We start from the raw sequence: 13,762 nt of genomic DNA on the forward strand, positions 1-13,762 counted from the left end.
CCACGTTCATAGGCCACGTGCTCCTTGGGAGGGCAGAGGGCATTTCCGGGGCCACCAGTGCCCCCCCCCCCCGCCACCGCCCAGCAGGAGGTGCGGACCTGCTTAGGAGGTTTCTCCTCTCTGTGCCTCTAACCTGGTGATGGCCGTGAGAGACCACTGCCTGCTCCTGTCTCCCCCAGGCTGAGCTCCCCAGGCAGCGCCCACAGCGGGCTTGCTTTCCACTGCAGCCCCCGCTTCCTCCCAGTAAACGTTTGTCACACGGGCAACAACAGCAGCCGCTGGGCCAGGGACTCACTGTCCTCTTAGGAGCGTTATCCGTTTAATCCAATCCTCTCCTTAACCGCATTCCCTGGGCACTGCCATTCCCATTCCTCAGCTAAAGAAACCCAGACTCAGAGGGGTCAGTGTCACGTTCAGAACCATGCAGTCCGCAGCGGCAGTCGGTTTGAACCCGGCCTCACCAGCAGCCAGCATTCACCCCTCTAGTGACCACCCATTAGGGTAGCAGCATCCTCGGCGCCGAGCTGGGTGCCCAGGGGCTGCCACGTCCCACAGACCTCGGGCGGGCTGCCCGGGTGGCTGCACTGTGAGCTGCATTTTACTGTCAGGGCCCGGGCGGGGGTGGGGGGGAGGTGCTAAGGGGGGCAGGGCCATCCTCACATCCAGCACACTCTCCAAGTGTCTGCTGAGCGACCGACACCATGAGACCGTTCCCACTCCCCAACCTCTGTTGCCTGGGCTGTGTGACCTCAGCAAGGACTTTCCCTCTCTGAGTGTCAAGCTCTGTAGAAGGGAGATGAAGAGGCTTAGAGTAAGGGAAGTAGGATGAGTTGGGAGAACGGAGCCTGGTAGGCCGTGGGGACGGCATGGTGCTGTGCTGGGCACTGTAGGCCATTCCGAAGCACTCCTGGCCTGCACGCCCCACATGCCAGTCCTGCCCGGTTCTGAGGAGCAAGGTAGCGTAGACTGTCCCCGGAGGAGGCGACCAAGACCGGCACCAGTTGAGAATCGCTGCGTAAGCGCTGTGGGTGGGCAGGAGGGTCCGCATGGAGAGGCCTGGCTGCTGTAGCCCCAGGAGCTATGCCATCCAGAGGCTTGACTGCCAGCAGTGGCAGCAGCAGAGGTGTGATGGGGTGTCACCTTCCCCTGATCGCCGGGTCGTCTCCCACCCCTGAGGGCTCCTGGACTGTGAGAGGGAGCAGGCTGGGCTGAGGGACTCCCCCTCCAGTGCATGAATTTTCATGCACCGGGCCTCTAGTTCTATATAAGGGCCATGAGCCACCCCTGGGGTCCTAGAACCAATCCCCCGGTGATGCAGAGGGATGGCTGGGGATGAAAGTTATACATGGATTTCTGACTGTGCAGAGGATACACACCCGTGGCCCCCACAATATTTAAAGATCAACTATAGCTTCTATAACACCTACTATGTGCCAGGAACCCTAGACATATTTCCTCCCCTAATCCTTGCAAGAACCCTGTGAGGAAAGGATTTGTGGATTTGGGACCTGAAGCACACAGGTGGAGGGACTTGCCCAAGGTCACCCAGCACACACAGAAGGTGGCAGAGCCAGGACGTGGCTCTAGGCCTCCCAGCTCGAGTGTACACCACACACCAGCCAGGCTGCCCTCCCGCCCAGGTCCCTGCCGGGCTGCGTGCATGAGGCTGAAGGACAGGTGAGAAAAGGGAAAAGACACTCTGCCTTGACAGGTGGCACCCGAGGACTTTCCGCCTGGGAGTCCCTGACCCTAATCTCTCAGCAAAGATTTATTAAGCACCTACTGTGTACCCATTTCCCTGCCTGAAACAACAGTAACGAAGATCGTCTTGAGTTGATCACCACACGACCCCTGTTCCTGCTAGGAACCCTTCCTGCCTGGGACACCTTCCCAGCCTCTCATCCAACAGTCAGGAGCCAAGCACCTACTAGGTGCCAATATTTACACCTGCATGTACCAGATGCACAAACCAGGGCTCAGAATGGCCAAGCTACTTGCAGGGGACACAGAGTGATGGAGCAGGATTCAAGCCTTGTGCTCCTTTGCCCCTCTGGGTCCCACCTGCGGCTGAGCTGCCTACCAGTGACTGGAGCCTCCCTGGATTCCTCAGGGGGCTCGTCAGCATGTTATTTTCAGGTGCACAGCCCTGTTGAGCCACGCTCACATTCATGGGGCTGGGGCCAGAGCTTTGTCTGGGGGTTTCTCTGTTTCCTGGAGCCAAAGAGGCCGCCCTGATGGAGCCAGCAGGAGCAGGGACAGAGCAGCATCTGTGACCCCAGGTCCCTCTGCCTGGCTGAGCCTCTGGAGGCGGAGCTGCTCCCCTCAGGGGAGCCACCAGCCATGTCTGCCTCCTTTTGCAGCTCGATACCACCCGCCCCAGACCGACAGCCCTCCTGGTTCTCCCCAGTGGCCTCCTGACTGTCCTCCTCCACCAGACCCAGGGCCTCTGGGGGCGGTGGCCACTGCTGCTCCATCTGGGATGCCTTACCTGGAGATGTGCAGGTGGGTGTCAAGATAAACACCTGCAGGGTCTCTGGTCCCCAGTGCTGACAGCCAGCTGGTTCTAGATGAAGAACTGGGGCCCAAGAAACCAACTTGGGTTTCTCTACAGCCCAAGCCCCACCTCAAAGCTCCCACTAGCTAATCACCCTCCCCCATGCCCAGGCAAGGTGTAAGGAGGTCCCACCCCACCGCTGACACCCGAGTGCCCTGGGGGGGGGGGGGAGGCGGGTGCTGGAGGGACAGAGGCAGGAGGCTGGCGACGCCACTCCCCTTTACAGCAGCGGGCAGCGGCCAGGTGGGCAGGGACGGGCGGAGGCTGGTGCTCCCTGAGCAGCAGCTTACTCTGAAACTCGGCCTATTTCCTTGATGCAAAGACAGGAAAGAGGCTGCATTTGAAGCTTACGTCTAAGTCACAAAGTGCTGCGTTCAAGGAAAATTGTAGGCCACATGCTGCTGGCAGGCAGAGGGCATTTCCAGGGCCACCAGCACGCCCCCCAACCCCCACCCCCCAGCTAGAGAGGAACTGGGGCTGCCTGCAGTCCAGATTATGCAGGAATGATGATTCCAACAGCACCCCCTAACCTGGAAAGGAACTGAGTGTCCCCGAGTGGGGGGTGGGACAGCAGCAGTGGGAGGGGGATCCCCAGGACTCACTGGAAACTAGAATGCCCCACTTTCCCTTCCCAAGGGGGCGCGGACCCGGGCCCGCCCTGGCTGAGCTGCGGGTAAGATTGGTTTGTTTATTCCTCGGGCAGGTTAAAGACGGAGAGGGGAAACCTACTAAGCAGGTCCCCACCTCAGAGGTTCAGAGCACCCCGGGCCCGTGCCCAGCGCCACAGGCATCGGCACACAGGCTTCGGTCGGCAAGCACAGCTCTGTCCCTGCCCTCCAAGGGCTCACAGGCAAGTCCCCAGGGGGATGGGCTGGGAGCAGAAGCCTGGGCACTGTGCGTCCCCAGAGGAGCCTCCGCAGCCTGGGGCGTGTCGGGAAGGATTCTGAGAGGGATCATGTCAGTCATATCAGGACACAGGGGCTGGGAGTCCCGGTGCCCACCCAGGCCGCCCAGCCCACCTGGGTCCTCTCCCTCATGCTGCACACTGATCACCACCTCCTGTTCTGGCCACAACCACTTCCTCGTCCTCTTTCCTTCCCCCTCACACTTGCCCCCCCACCCCGCCCCATGGTGCCTGCCCACGCGCTGGCTGACCAGGCGGCCACACCTCACAGCTGCTCCCTCAGCCTTCAGAGCCCCCTGCTGCAGAGCCTGGGCTTAGCTTCCTTCGCCCCACTCTCCCTGCGGCGCCCCATGGCCTCTGCGGGCCCTCTCGGACCCGTGGGGCTCTCCTAGGCCCACTGTTGAGACCCCAAGAATCTTTCTTCTCTGGGTCCTGCCGCTGGGTAAGAGGGCTCAGCTCCCCAACCTGCCTGACGAAGTTTCCTCCATGCTGACCCAGATCTGCTCTCCAGAGCACCCTCTCCCCTAGTCCCTGCTGCCCCCCAGCTCGCCGACCCTCCCGCTCATGCAGGACATCTGTTTTCTGGGCTCCCTCCCGGCTGGGCTACTTTTCCTCTGTGTAGATTCCCCAAATGAATGTGTTTTGTTGGAAGCCCCCCTTCCCCACAGGCACCATGAAACTCAGGATGCAGAAAAAATTGTTTCCACACTGGCCCTCCTTCCCGGGGTGAGGCGAGAAGAATGCCCAGCAGGCTAAGCGGGGAAATCGCAGCAGAACCCTCTCAAGCAGGTCAAACTCCCGGCCCGCCGGCCACAAGTTTGACATGCTTGCCTATGCGCTTCACAATGCTGCAAGTAGTTTTCCAGATAAGCTAAGTGAAGCCCAGCCAGGTGAATTTACAGACGCCAAGCGGCAGGCGGCGTGGGAGCTACCTCAGTGGACAGAGGGGAAACCTTGATTGCAAAACAGCTCCCTGTGAGCTGGACTCCCGGAGACCTGGACGGTGAGCGGCTCCATGTGGGTGGGGCCCCCGCGGGGCAGCAGGTTGGGGTTTCCGGTCTTGGGTCGTCAGGCCTGAGAAGGGAGCTCCCCGTGTCTGACAGGCATCAGCTCAGTGGCCCTGGAGCCCCTTCCAGGCCCGGGCGCCTCCTGACGCTGCCTGGCCCCCGACAGTCTGAGATGGGCCTGCAGATAAGGCCGCTTCTGGGCCAGAATGGGGGAGACAGGTGGGTGCGGCTTGTGAACGTTCAGGGGAAAGAGCAAACGGTGGAAACGTGGGCTGGGAAAGCTGTGGTTCATTCGCCCCGGTGGGTTTCGGTAAATATTCACTCCAGACAGGCAAAGAGCCTCGGAGGAAGTTGATTGCTCACCCTTACACGCCCAGGCCTCTGCCCACACTGTGTCCCAGCCTGAACTCTCTCCACCCACTGCTTCTACCCCTGACTCCTCCTCCAGGTCTCGGATCAAAGTGGCTTCCTCCAGGAAGCCCTCCAAGCCTCTGACTGGGCGGGGTGGGGATTGGTGTCAACTTCACCTGTGTGCAGGCCAGATTTGGTTCCAGGGTTAAAAGGACACCAGGCCACTGCCGTGGAGACCTGCAGCCGGTGGGCTGGGAAGAAGGCTCACCTCTCAGCCCCTCCATCCCCCACGGGAAGGCAGCCTCTGCCCCAAGGGCCCCTCCTCAATCCTTCCCTGCCTGGGGTCTTCAGCCATGCAGTCACCTGCCTTTCCTCTGAGTGGTCAGACATTGGGGCTTTTCTCTTGTTCTTTTCTGTTTCTGCCATTATAGCTCAGGGACCTTGAGCAAGTTACTTGCGCTCTCTGTGTCTTAGCTTCTCACTTAGGAAATGGCACCCGCCTCACAGGCCAGGCGAACATGAAAACAGGCCTCGGAGCAAGTACCCCACTATTGCTGCCTTCACCATCACAAGCATTCCTGGATTCCCACCCCCACCCCCGCTTTTTTTTTAAATCCTCACTCGAGGATAGGTTCTTACTGATTTTTAGAGAGAGACATTGATCAGTTGCCTCCCATACACGCCCCCACCCACAACCTAGGTATGTGCTCTGGCCAGAAATCGAACCCACATTTTGGTGTGCGGGACGGCTCTCCAAACGGGTTGACTGGGGCCTGGATTTTCCCATGTTTTACAGTGTGCTAGTGAGTGCATGGCCAAGGGCAGCTACAGGACTCCCTTGCGCCCTCCAGGGGCAGCTCTCCAGTTCTGCATCCGTCTAAGGCTAAGTAGGATCTTAAAGGTTGAAAGTGACAGCTCCGCCCCCACCTCACACCAAATTTTTCATCCAACTTGGTTTAAATCAGAAGAGAATCCATTGTCCACAGCAGCCACACACCGTGCCCTCCCTGGGGTCATCCAATGGCTGGGTCCTTACACACTCAAACCACAATGGCAGTGTCACCTCTTCAGACAGTCCTTGGTGGGCCGCCTGTTATCCAACACTGAGCCCCTCCTCGGGGCCAGACTCTGCTCTAAGCAGCAGGGGTCTGCTGTGAACAAGACAGATGCATCCCTGGTGGAGCTGGCATTCCAGGGAGGGAGGGAGAGAAGACACCAAATAAACGACTGTTCTGAGAAGTATATCAGGTAGTTGCAAGTGCCGAGGAGTAAAACAAACCAGAAGAGCTGTGTGGGCATGTGGTTTGGAGCAGAGGATCAGCAGGAGGTCTCACTGAGAGGATAACCTGTGAGTAAAGTCTTACAGGAGGTGCGGGGGGAACATTGGAGATACTGGGGGAAGAGCATTCCAGGCAGAGGGACCAGCAAGTGCAAAGGCCCTGGGGCAGGACCGTGACCTCGGGGAGGTGGGGAGTGTCTTGTTCCTGGAATGGCCCCTGGTGCACAATAGTGTTCAGTGGATGTGGCAGGGATCAAGGAGAAGCCCCGCGGTTGTGGACCCTGCACAAGCTTTTCCTAACGCCACCTGTTGACTTCACTCTCAGACAGCCTTTCTCCCTGGGGTCCAAGATAGTGACTCAGCTTCAAATCCCACTCAAGGAGCAAGAATCTCTCTCTAAGTATCCCCAGCGAGAGCCCCAAGTAGCTCACTGGCTGAGAGGGTCACACGCCCATCCCCCAGCCAGTCCCTGGAGCCAGCGATGGGTGTGAGAGCGGCTTAGGACCAGGTCATGTGCCCACCACACCATTCTGAGAACCCCAGGAAGTCAGACTATGGCTGGAAGGAGGGGGGAAGAAGGGTGGGCAGGCAAAGAGCCAAAGCTCTACAGAATAATCACAACAGCTAACATTTATTTGTTCATCAATAGTAAACACGGCTTCTCGTGACCTGAGCGAAGGTGCATTTAATGCTCACGACAGTCCACGGAGTAGGCTGGCCCCATTTTACAGATAGAGAAATTGAGGCTTGAAGTTTCACAGCTAGTGAGTGGCAGAGCCTAAACTCTCCTGGCTCAAAGGGAGCCATAGCCTCCACAGCGCTGGGCCCTGCAATCCCTCGCACCTGCCAGGGACAGGCTGCTGGACCGAAGGTGGAACCTTGGAGTGAGGGCACACTGAGAGAGAGGGGCCCCTTCTTGGACAGAGAAAGGGGGACATGGAAGACAGCTGAGGGCAGGCTGCTGGGGTCCTGCGGGTGATGGCCAACTGCTGGCACAGGCCGGAGGCAGCTGACCCCACTTGTTCCTCAAATGGAAGCCTGAGGCAGGGGCAGGGGCCAACAGGAGGTGGGCTGACTCTCAGGTCTGGGGTCCTGGGGGAAATCTGGTATTTGCCGTGTGCCTGCTGTATACACAAGCCCTGAGTTCAGGAGGACGCCAGCAACCTGCCTTCAGGAAGGTGCTCGACCCCGTCTCTCCCCGTGGCATCCCCAGCCCCCAGCCCAGAACAATGCCAGGCACATAGCAAGTGGCCCATAAAACCAGCAGCCCTGCAAAGGAGGTAAATTCCTACCCCATGGCCAGGATGGGGAGACTGAGGCCCAGAAGAGGTCAAGGAGTCTGTCTGGGCCCAGCTTCCCAGGGGCCGTGCCTGGGAAACGCCTGGGTTGTGGGGTCTGGGCAGTCAGACGCCAGGTGGGCAGTCACACTCCAGGCCCCGCCTCTCCCTCCTGGAGCAGCGGCCTGGGCGGAGCCCGGGACCGGAGGGGCAGCCGTTCTCATGGAGCGCTTGCTCTTCCCCTCTCAGTGAAATGGGGCCTCCGTGCTGCCCTCACTGGGAAGGGTGATCACAGAGGCCCCGGCAGGCCCACACAGGTCCAGCAGGGATCTCTGGAGGCCGGGGCGTGGGTGTATTTGCCACCAGGGCACGTGTCTGGCACAGGGAGGTGCTGATAAATGCTTGCTTGAGTGGGACCAGCACTCACTGAAGAACAGCCGCTTTGGTGCTGAATGGGGAGAGGGCTCCCCCTGGCGTCCACCCAGATCCCACCCTTCTTCCCTCCTATTCCTTCCGCCCATTGCTCCTGCCCCTCCTCCTTTCAAATCTGTCCCCCACCACACCATTCCCTCCTCCTCCATTTTCTTCTCACTGCATTGCTCTTCTCTCCCTCTCCCACACCCAGATCTTCCCTCCTCCACCCCACCCCCACTTTCTTCTTCCCAGCCCTGCTCCAGCCCAGCACCATTATCCCAGCCCTCCTCCCTCTGCTCTCCTCTCCCTCCATCCCTCCTCTCCCCACCTCATCATCTCCCCCCATTCCCATCCAACTCCCTCCCTCCACCCCACCCCTTCCTCCCACACCACCCCCTCCTCTGACCTCTGATCTCCCCATTCCTCGCCCCTCGGACCCGCTTGGTGCTGAGCCCGGAGCTGAGCCGCCCTGAGAACAAGGCAGACACCTGACTGGGGGCAAGAGCATCCCTGGGGTGGCGGGCAGGTCCTCCTGCGGCTGCCGTGACAGCACTGGGACCTTCTGACCCTGCTGCCCTCCGTGTTCTGGGGGCCCACATGACAACGCTCCTGGCTCCTGCCACATCCAGCACCCAGAGACCTCGCCGCCCACCAGGAGTTAGCCAGCCGCTGCCATCTCCAAAAGCGGCCCGGCCGTGCCTGACTCCAATACCTTTGGTGGCCTCGGGTATTTTGATGTTGGCTAGGCACTAGGTGTTCAGTTAATGTCTGTCTGACAAAGGACTGAATCAATGAATCAAGAAACCGGTATTGGTCAGCTTTGTCTTCGGGTAAACACCGGAGTGCCCTGCCCTGGTCCCAGCGCCACTGCACCCAGGCATCTGGGGTGGGGCACTTGGCCTTGGGCCCCCAAGGCTGGGAAGGTACATGTTCGGAGAGTCCCCCTCACAGCCAGGAGTCCGGGTGTCTGCGGGCAGACGGAGCTGGCTGGCCCAAGCCTAGGCGCGGGAATCACTGTTCAGCTGCTTCTGCCGCCCCGCGCTGCTTCTCGGGTTCTTTTCTTGAGACTTTTGCCACCAAGTCTTTCCACTCATTATGAAGATGTTATACGTCATGTTTGCCGGCGGATATCTGAAACAACACAAAACCGCATTGAAAGCATGCCATTGGGAGTTCCTACTGTGCGCTCGCGGCGGGCGAGGTTCCCCTCCCTCTGCCCCAGCCCCTCCCCCCAGTGCTCCCGCTCAGGCTCAGGCCCCCACATCATTGTGGGTCTCTGGGGGAAGTAGCACCATCTCGGACCCTTCTTCTTGGTCCCCATAGACACGGGAGAGAAATGGCGAATCTGATGGATGAGCCCTCATCAGAACTGGGGAGTGGGCCAAGCTGGTTTCCAGCTCTTCCAATCTTCTGTCGCTAACTCCTGCCCCGTCAGGGCTCCCGTGTGCTCCAAGGCCCATTCCTGTCCCAGAGCAGGAAGCTGGCTGTGAGGTGGCGGCTGGCCTACCTGGGTTGCCCCGCCCAAGACACCCACACCAGCCCACCTTATGCTGTGGACCAGCTGAGCACCCAGCAGTCAGGCAGGGCCTGAGGGGCCTGCGGGGAGCCGCTCTGCCTGTGATCAGGAATGTGTGTCCCAAGGGATGAGAACAAGGCACATAAGCTCAAGGTACGATTGCTGCATTTGCATAATCTTGTACATGATTTCCTTCCTAGCCTGCTCCTGGTAGACCCACTGGGCCCCGAGCCCCCATCCAGGGGGGTAATCAAAGCATCTAATGACTGATACAGGCAGGCACTGACCAGCAGAGTGGCCCCACCCGCCAGGCATTGACCCCACTTGCAGGACCAGGGGGAAGACTGGGCAGTCGGCGGGAGGTTCTGGGAAGGGGGTTCACCAACCAGTAGAGCTGTCTTTCAATATCCGAAAACCGGCTGCTGTCCCGGTAGGAAGACCCTGCTGCCATCTCCTCCCCAGCCTCACCCCTCTGCCCTCCTGCCGTGCTGGTCCCTCCTTTCCACTTCCCATCCTACTGCTGCTCTTCAGACAGAGGCTGCGCCAACTCCTCTCAGCAGCCCTCACATGCCAGTAGGTGTGGCCAGTAGAGGGCAGCAGGGCCCAGGCTGGAGAGCCCAAAACTTGGCTGTGATCAGAGCCTGCACTGCAGTGCCTAAACGCTGACAGCTGAGCCCCGGCCAGTGTTGCTCAGTGGATAGAGCACAGACCCTCAGACTAAAGGGTCCCGGGTTCAATTCCAGTCGAGGGCACATACCGTGGTTGCATGCTCTATCCCCAGCCTGGGTCGGGGTGTGTGTGGGAGGCAGCCAATCAATGTGTCTCTCTCACATCAATGTTTCTCTCTGTCTCTCTATTAAAAAAAAATCAATGGAAAAAATATCCTCAGGTGAGTATTAACAAACAAAAAAATTTGTGCCCAGCTGGCGTGGTTCAGTGGTTGAGCATCAACCTATGAACCAGGAGGTCACGGTTTGATTCCCGGTCGGGCACATGCTTGGGTTGCAGACTCAATCCCAGTGTGGGGCATGCAGGAGGCAGCTGATCAGTGATTCTCTCTCATCATTGTTGTTTCTATCTCTCTCTCTCCCTCTCCCTTCTTCTCTGAAAGCAATAAAAATATTTTTTTAAAAATAATAATAAATAAAACACAAACCTGACAGCCGAGTTATCTGCGCTCTTGCGAAGCATGCCAGGAGATGCCAATGGCCACCAGGCCTGGAGCCCTGCCCTCCTCCCAATCCAGGCTCAGCAGAGAGCTCCGGGCAACCCTGGGACCAACACCCAGCATTTTGGGAAGGGAGGTGGGAAGAAGAGCCACTCACAGTGCCTGCTTCTTCCTGTTGAGTATGGTCAGCATGAGCAGCAGCAGCACTGTGGCCGCGAGGATGCCCGCCACCGAGCCGATGACGATGATGGTGTTCCTCTGGAGGAAGCGCAGGAGCTGCAAGCATGGCACCGTCCTGTTCCGAGTGTCTACATGGGAAGACACGTGGCGAGCCAGCAGACGCCCGCGCGGGTACAGGGACACCTGCAGCTCCAGCAAACCTCTGGCAGAAGGAACTGGCTTTGTCAGGAAACTCATCCGGGAGCTCTTTGGTGGTGGAGGTGGAGACCCTCAGGTTCCACACCAGATTGTGAGAAGTGGGGGGAGAGAGGAGAGCTCAGCTGAGGGAGGGGCAGCAGCTCAGCTGAGGGAGGGGCAGCCACTAGAGGAGGGACAGGCTTTTAAGGACAGTAGAGCCAGGTGTTCTGTTTGCAGCTTTTCCCAGGTCCGTGACACAGCCTTCCCGTGCCCTCCTGCTCTGCTCCAGCTGCAGGGAATTCTCGCAGAGTGGTTGCTTCGCGTGAGCGGGTCTGGGGGATTTTGTGACATAAGGCAAGTGTGATCCTGAGGTGACCCTGAGCACCTATGGTCCCTGGGGACTTGCAGGAACCCTGAAGGTGGCGAGTGTGGACTTGGGAATACAAGGCAATCTTAGCTAGACCTCAAAGGAAGACACCCAGCCCACATTGGGGACACATTTGGAGTATGACCAAAAAGGGAAACGGATTCAGGGGAACGGGGCACAGAGGTGCAAGGACAGGAATCAGGTGGTGTGGTGTAGAAGCTGGGAGCCCAGGGATGCTGGCAGGAGGTGCTAGCCAATGGCCTGGATGGGCCCTGGGGAGAAAACTGGCTGCTCCGCTCCCCCTGCGTCTCTGCCCTGTCAGGAGGCAGTGGCATCAGGGAACAGGACGGACTATGTTGCAACAATTTAGCATTTAATCTCTCAGTTAGGGAATGACACCAAGTATACTTTTGATAGCGGTGGCTATGAGGAGAGAGTATACTGGTCTTGGTCCCAACACGTTGCCATGATGGGCAGGTTCCTAGCCACGCTGAATGGGCTCAGGCTCAGGTAATCCCGGGACTAGGTTCATGGTGGCACTTCATCCTTCCTGTCATTAGGGAGCCTAGTGCCCAGTCCTGGCAGGGCTCGCAAGATGATGCCCATGGTATGAATAGGCCTGGCTGTGCAGAAACAACACAAAAGTAGCATCTTTTTTGAAGGTGGTCAAATGTCTGGAATTGAAGGTGTGCTGACTTCTATTCCCTCAAAATACCATGAAAAGCCAACAGACACGCCCCTCAGTGTAGCTAGTTACCTGGCCTCTCCGCCGAGGGGAACTGATCGCTGACCGCCCTGTGGAACAGTGAGGGCCCCTTCCTCCCCGCCTCGTCTGGGGCGTGGCCTGTAAGACACGAAAGGCAAACGTGTGTCTGAGAACAGCCCTCGGCCTGTGGCCACTTCTGTTTTAGGATGAAAGAAACTTCCTCTCAAGTCAGAGTGAGAAGTTGGGAGAGTTTTGGAGAAGACTCCAAAGTGCATCCAAGTTTTGTTTTTATTTTTTAATCTAACGAATTCCTGGGTGACCCACACGGAGCCTGAGGTAGTGGTTTTTGAACCTGAGTGTACATCAGAATCCCTGGGGCCTGGTTAAAACACAGATTGCTATCGAATGTCGACTGTAATTGAAAAAATTTTTAATTTTAATTAACACACACACACACACACACACACACACACACACACACACATCACTGGGCCTCACCCCAGAGGTTCGGGTACATAGGTCTGGGAAGGCCTGAGCATGACCCTGCTGATGCTGGGCCACAGGCAGAGCCTCGTGAGGGCCTGCCAGCTGGGCACCGAGCCGCCCTGAGCCCCAGGCTCCGCTAGAATCAAATAGAGACAATGAGACCCACCTCATGGATGGATTGCTGTTCATGAAATCAGTGTATAACACAAAGTACTATAAAAAATGTGTCTTAAATTGTAAGGGCAGGACAGGAAAATGAACTAGACTGAAATACTCATTTACTGATAGAGGGACTGCAGAATGGTTTAGGAGAGAGAGACAGTGTTGAAAATCAAAAGTGTCCGTGTCCTAACTCTGCCAATGGCTGTCTTTAGCCATCTGCACGGGAGCCCACAGAGCCTGTGTGAGCTCAGCTGGGGAGAACGGCGCAGCCAGAGGCTGTGGCTGCCCAGACAGGAGCCGTCCTCGGGAGGGCCTGGAGAAGTCTGACTGTTCCAGGAGCAAATGGAGCCCATGGTAGGTGCTCCAGCAAGATCCGTCTGGACCATTTACAGTTAGAAGTAGGGCTGTCAAAGGGGATGGGGAAGTGAGAAGTAAGGAAGCCTGAGCCCCAGAGACTCCTGTGCTGGGGCAGCTCCGGGGTGAGCTCCGCAAGTCCTCGTTGGCCCAGCTCACAAAGGGGTGGGAGGGCGCTGATTTGGTTAAGACTGTCCGGGGGCGGGGAGACAACACCTCATGAGGTCTTAGTTATACCCGGGGAAAGAGAAATGTGTTCCTTCTTCAAATTAGCCTGGAAAAGGGAGAAAACGCCCAGCACAGTGTGACTCAATTACTTGCCTTTGAAATGCCAGCTGTCGGGTGGGAGCTGAGAGATTAGCACCACAGACAGAAAACCCTGGCTGCCGCGGACTGGCCCACGCAGGGCTGTGCCTGGCCTGTCACGGCGTTACCACCTGAACACAAATGCTTACCTCTCTGGTCTCTGTGCCACCAAAACATAAGACAGAATTCGGAGCCACCGTGCACACGTATTGTCGACATGGCTGTAAGCTCTCATTTACCGAAGGATCTTTGGAGAGTTTGAAGGATGTTTTTCACATGTGATGGGTTGTGCTTCTGATCATTTGTTAGATTATTTTTTATACTAAGTATTTTATTTGTATGCTGCTGCCAGTGTATATAAAGTAATCATTCTTGTGAAATAGAAATTCATGAAAATTCAGAGAGGTAGATGTTAAGGGCTGACAAAAGCAGAAGTCTATATAGTATGGCACATGTTATAGGGTAAGCTTTTTGTACAGGTTTCAGATTTAGCACCCTCTGAATATTCACCGGTTCAAGAACAGTGGTTTAGAACACCTTCAAAATTCATTTCA

At 57.5% G+C, this 13,762-nt stretch overlaps 1 protein-coding gene across 1 annotated transcript; it reads right to left on the minus strand.

Moving 5' to 3' along the window:
- Window positions 1-8,341: 8,341 nt before the first annotated feature.
- LOC308256762 (uncharacterized protein C2orf92) lies at window positions 8,342-10,902 on the minus strand. The gene is made up of 2 exons (XM_080685023.1): window positions 10,628-10,902; window positions 8,342-8,917 (listed from the first exon to the last, which is right to left on the minus strand). The coding sequence occupies exons 1-2, from the start codon at window positions 10,885-10,887 to the stop codon at window positions 8,785-8,787; spliced, it is 393 nt and encodes a 130-aa protein (XP_080541149.1). The 5' UTR covers window positions 10,888-10,902; the 3' UTR covers window positions 8,342-8,784.
- Between the last annotated feature and the right edge of the window lie 2,860 nt (window positions 10,903-13,762).

Source organism: Plecotus auritus, assembly GCF_963455305.1.
Source record: "Plecotus auritus genome assembly, chromosome: 8".
Taxonomy (NCBI): Eukaryota; Metazoa; Chordata; class Mammalia; order Chiroptera; family Vespertilionidae; genus Plecotus; species Plecotus auritus.

Excerpts from the sequence above, each read along its gene's own strand:
- LOC308256762 (XM_080685023.1), bottom strand. The coding sequence starts at position 10,887 with ATGAGTTTCCTGACAAAGCCAGTTCCTTCTGCCAGAGGTTTGCTGGAG. Across the intron at positions 8,918-10,627 it reads AACAGGAAGAAGCAGGCACT|ATATCCGCCGGCAAACATGA; the intron begins GTGAGTGGCTCT and ends GTGTTGTTTCAG.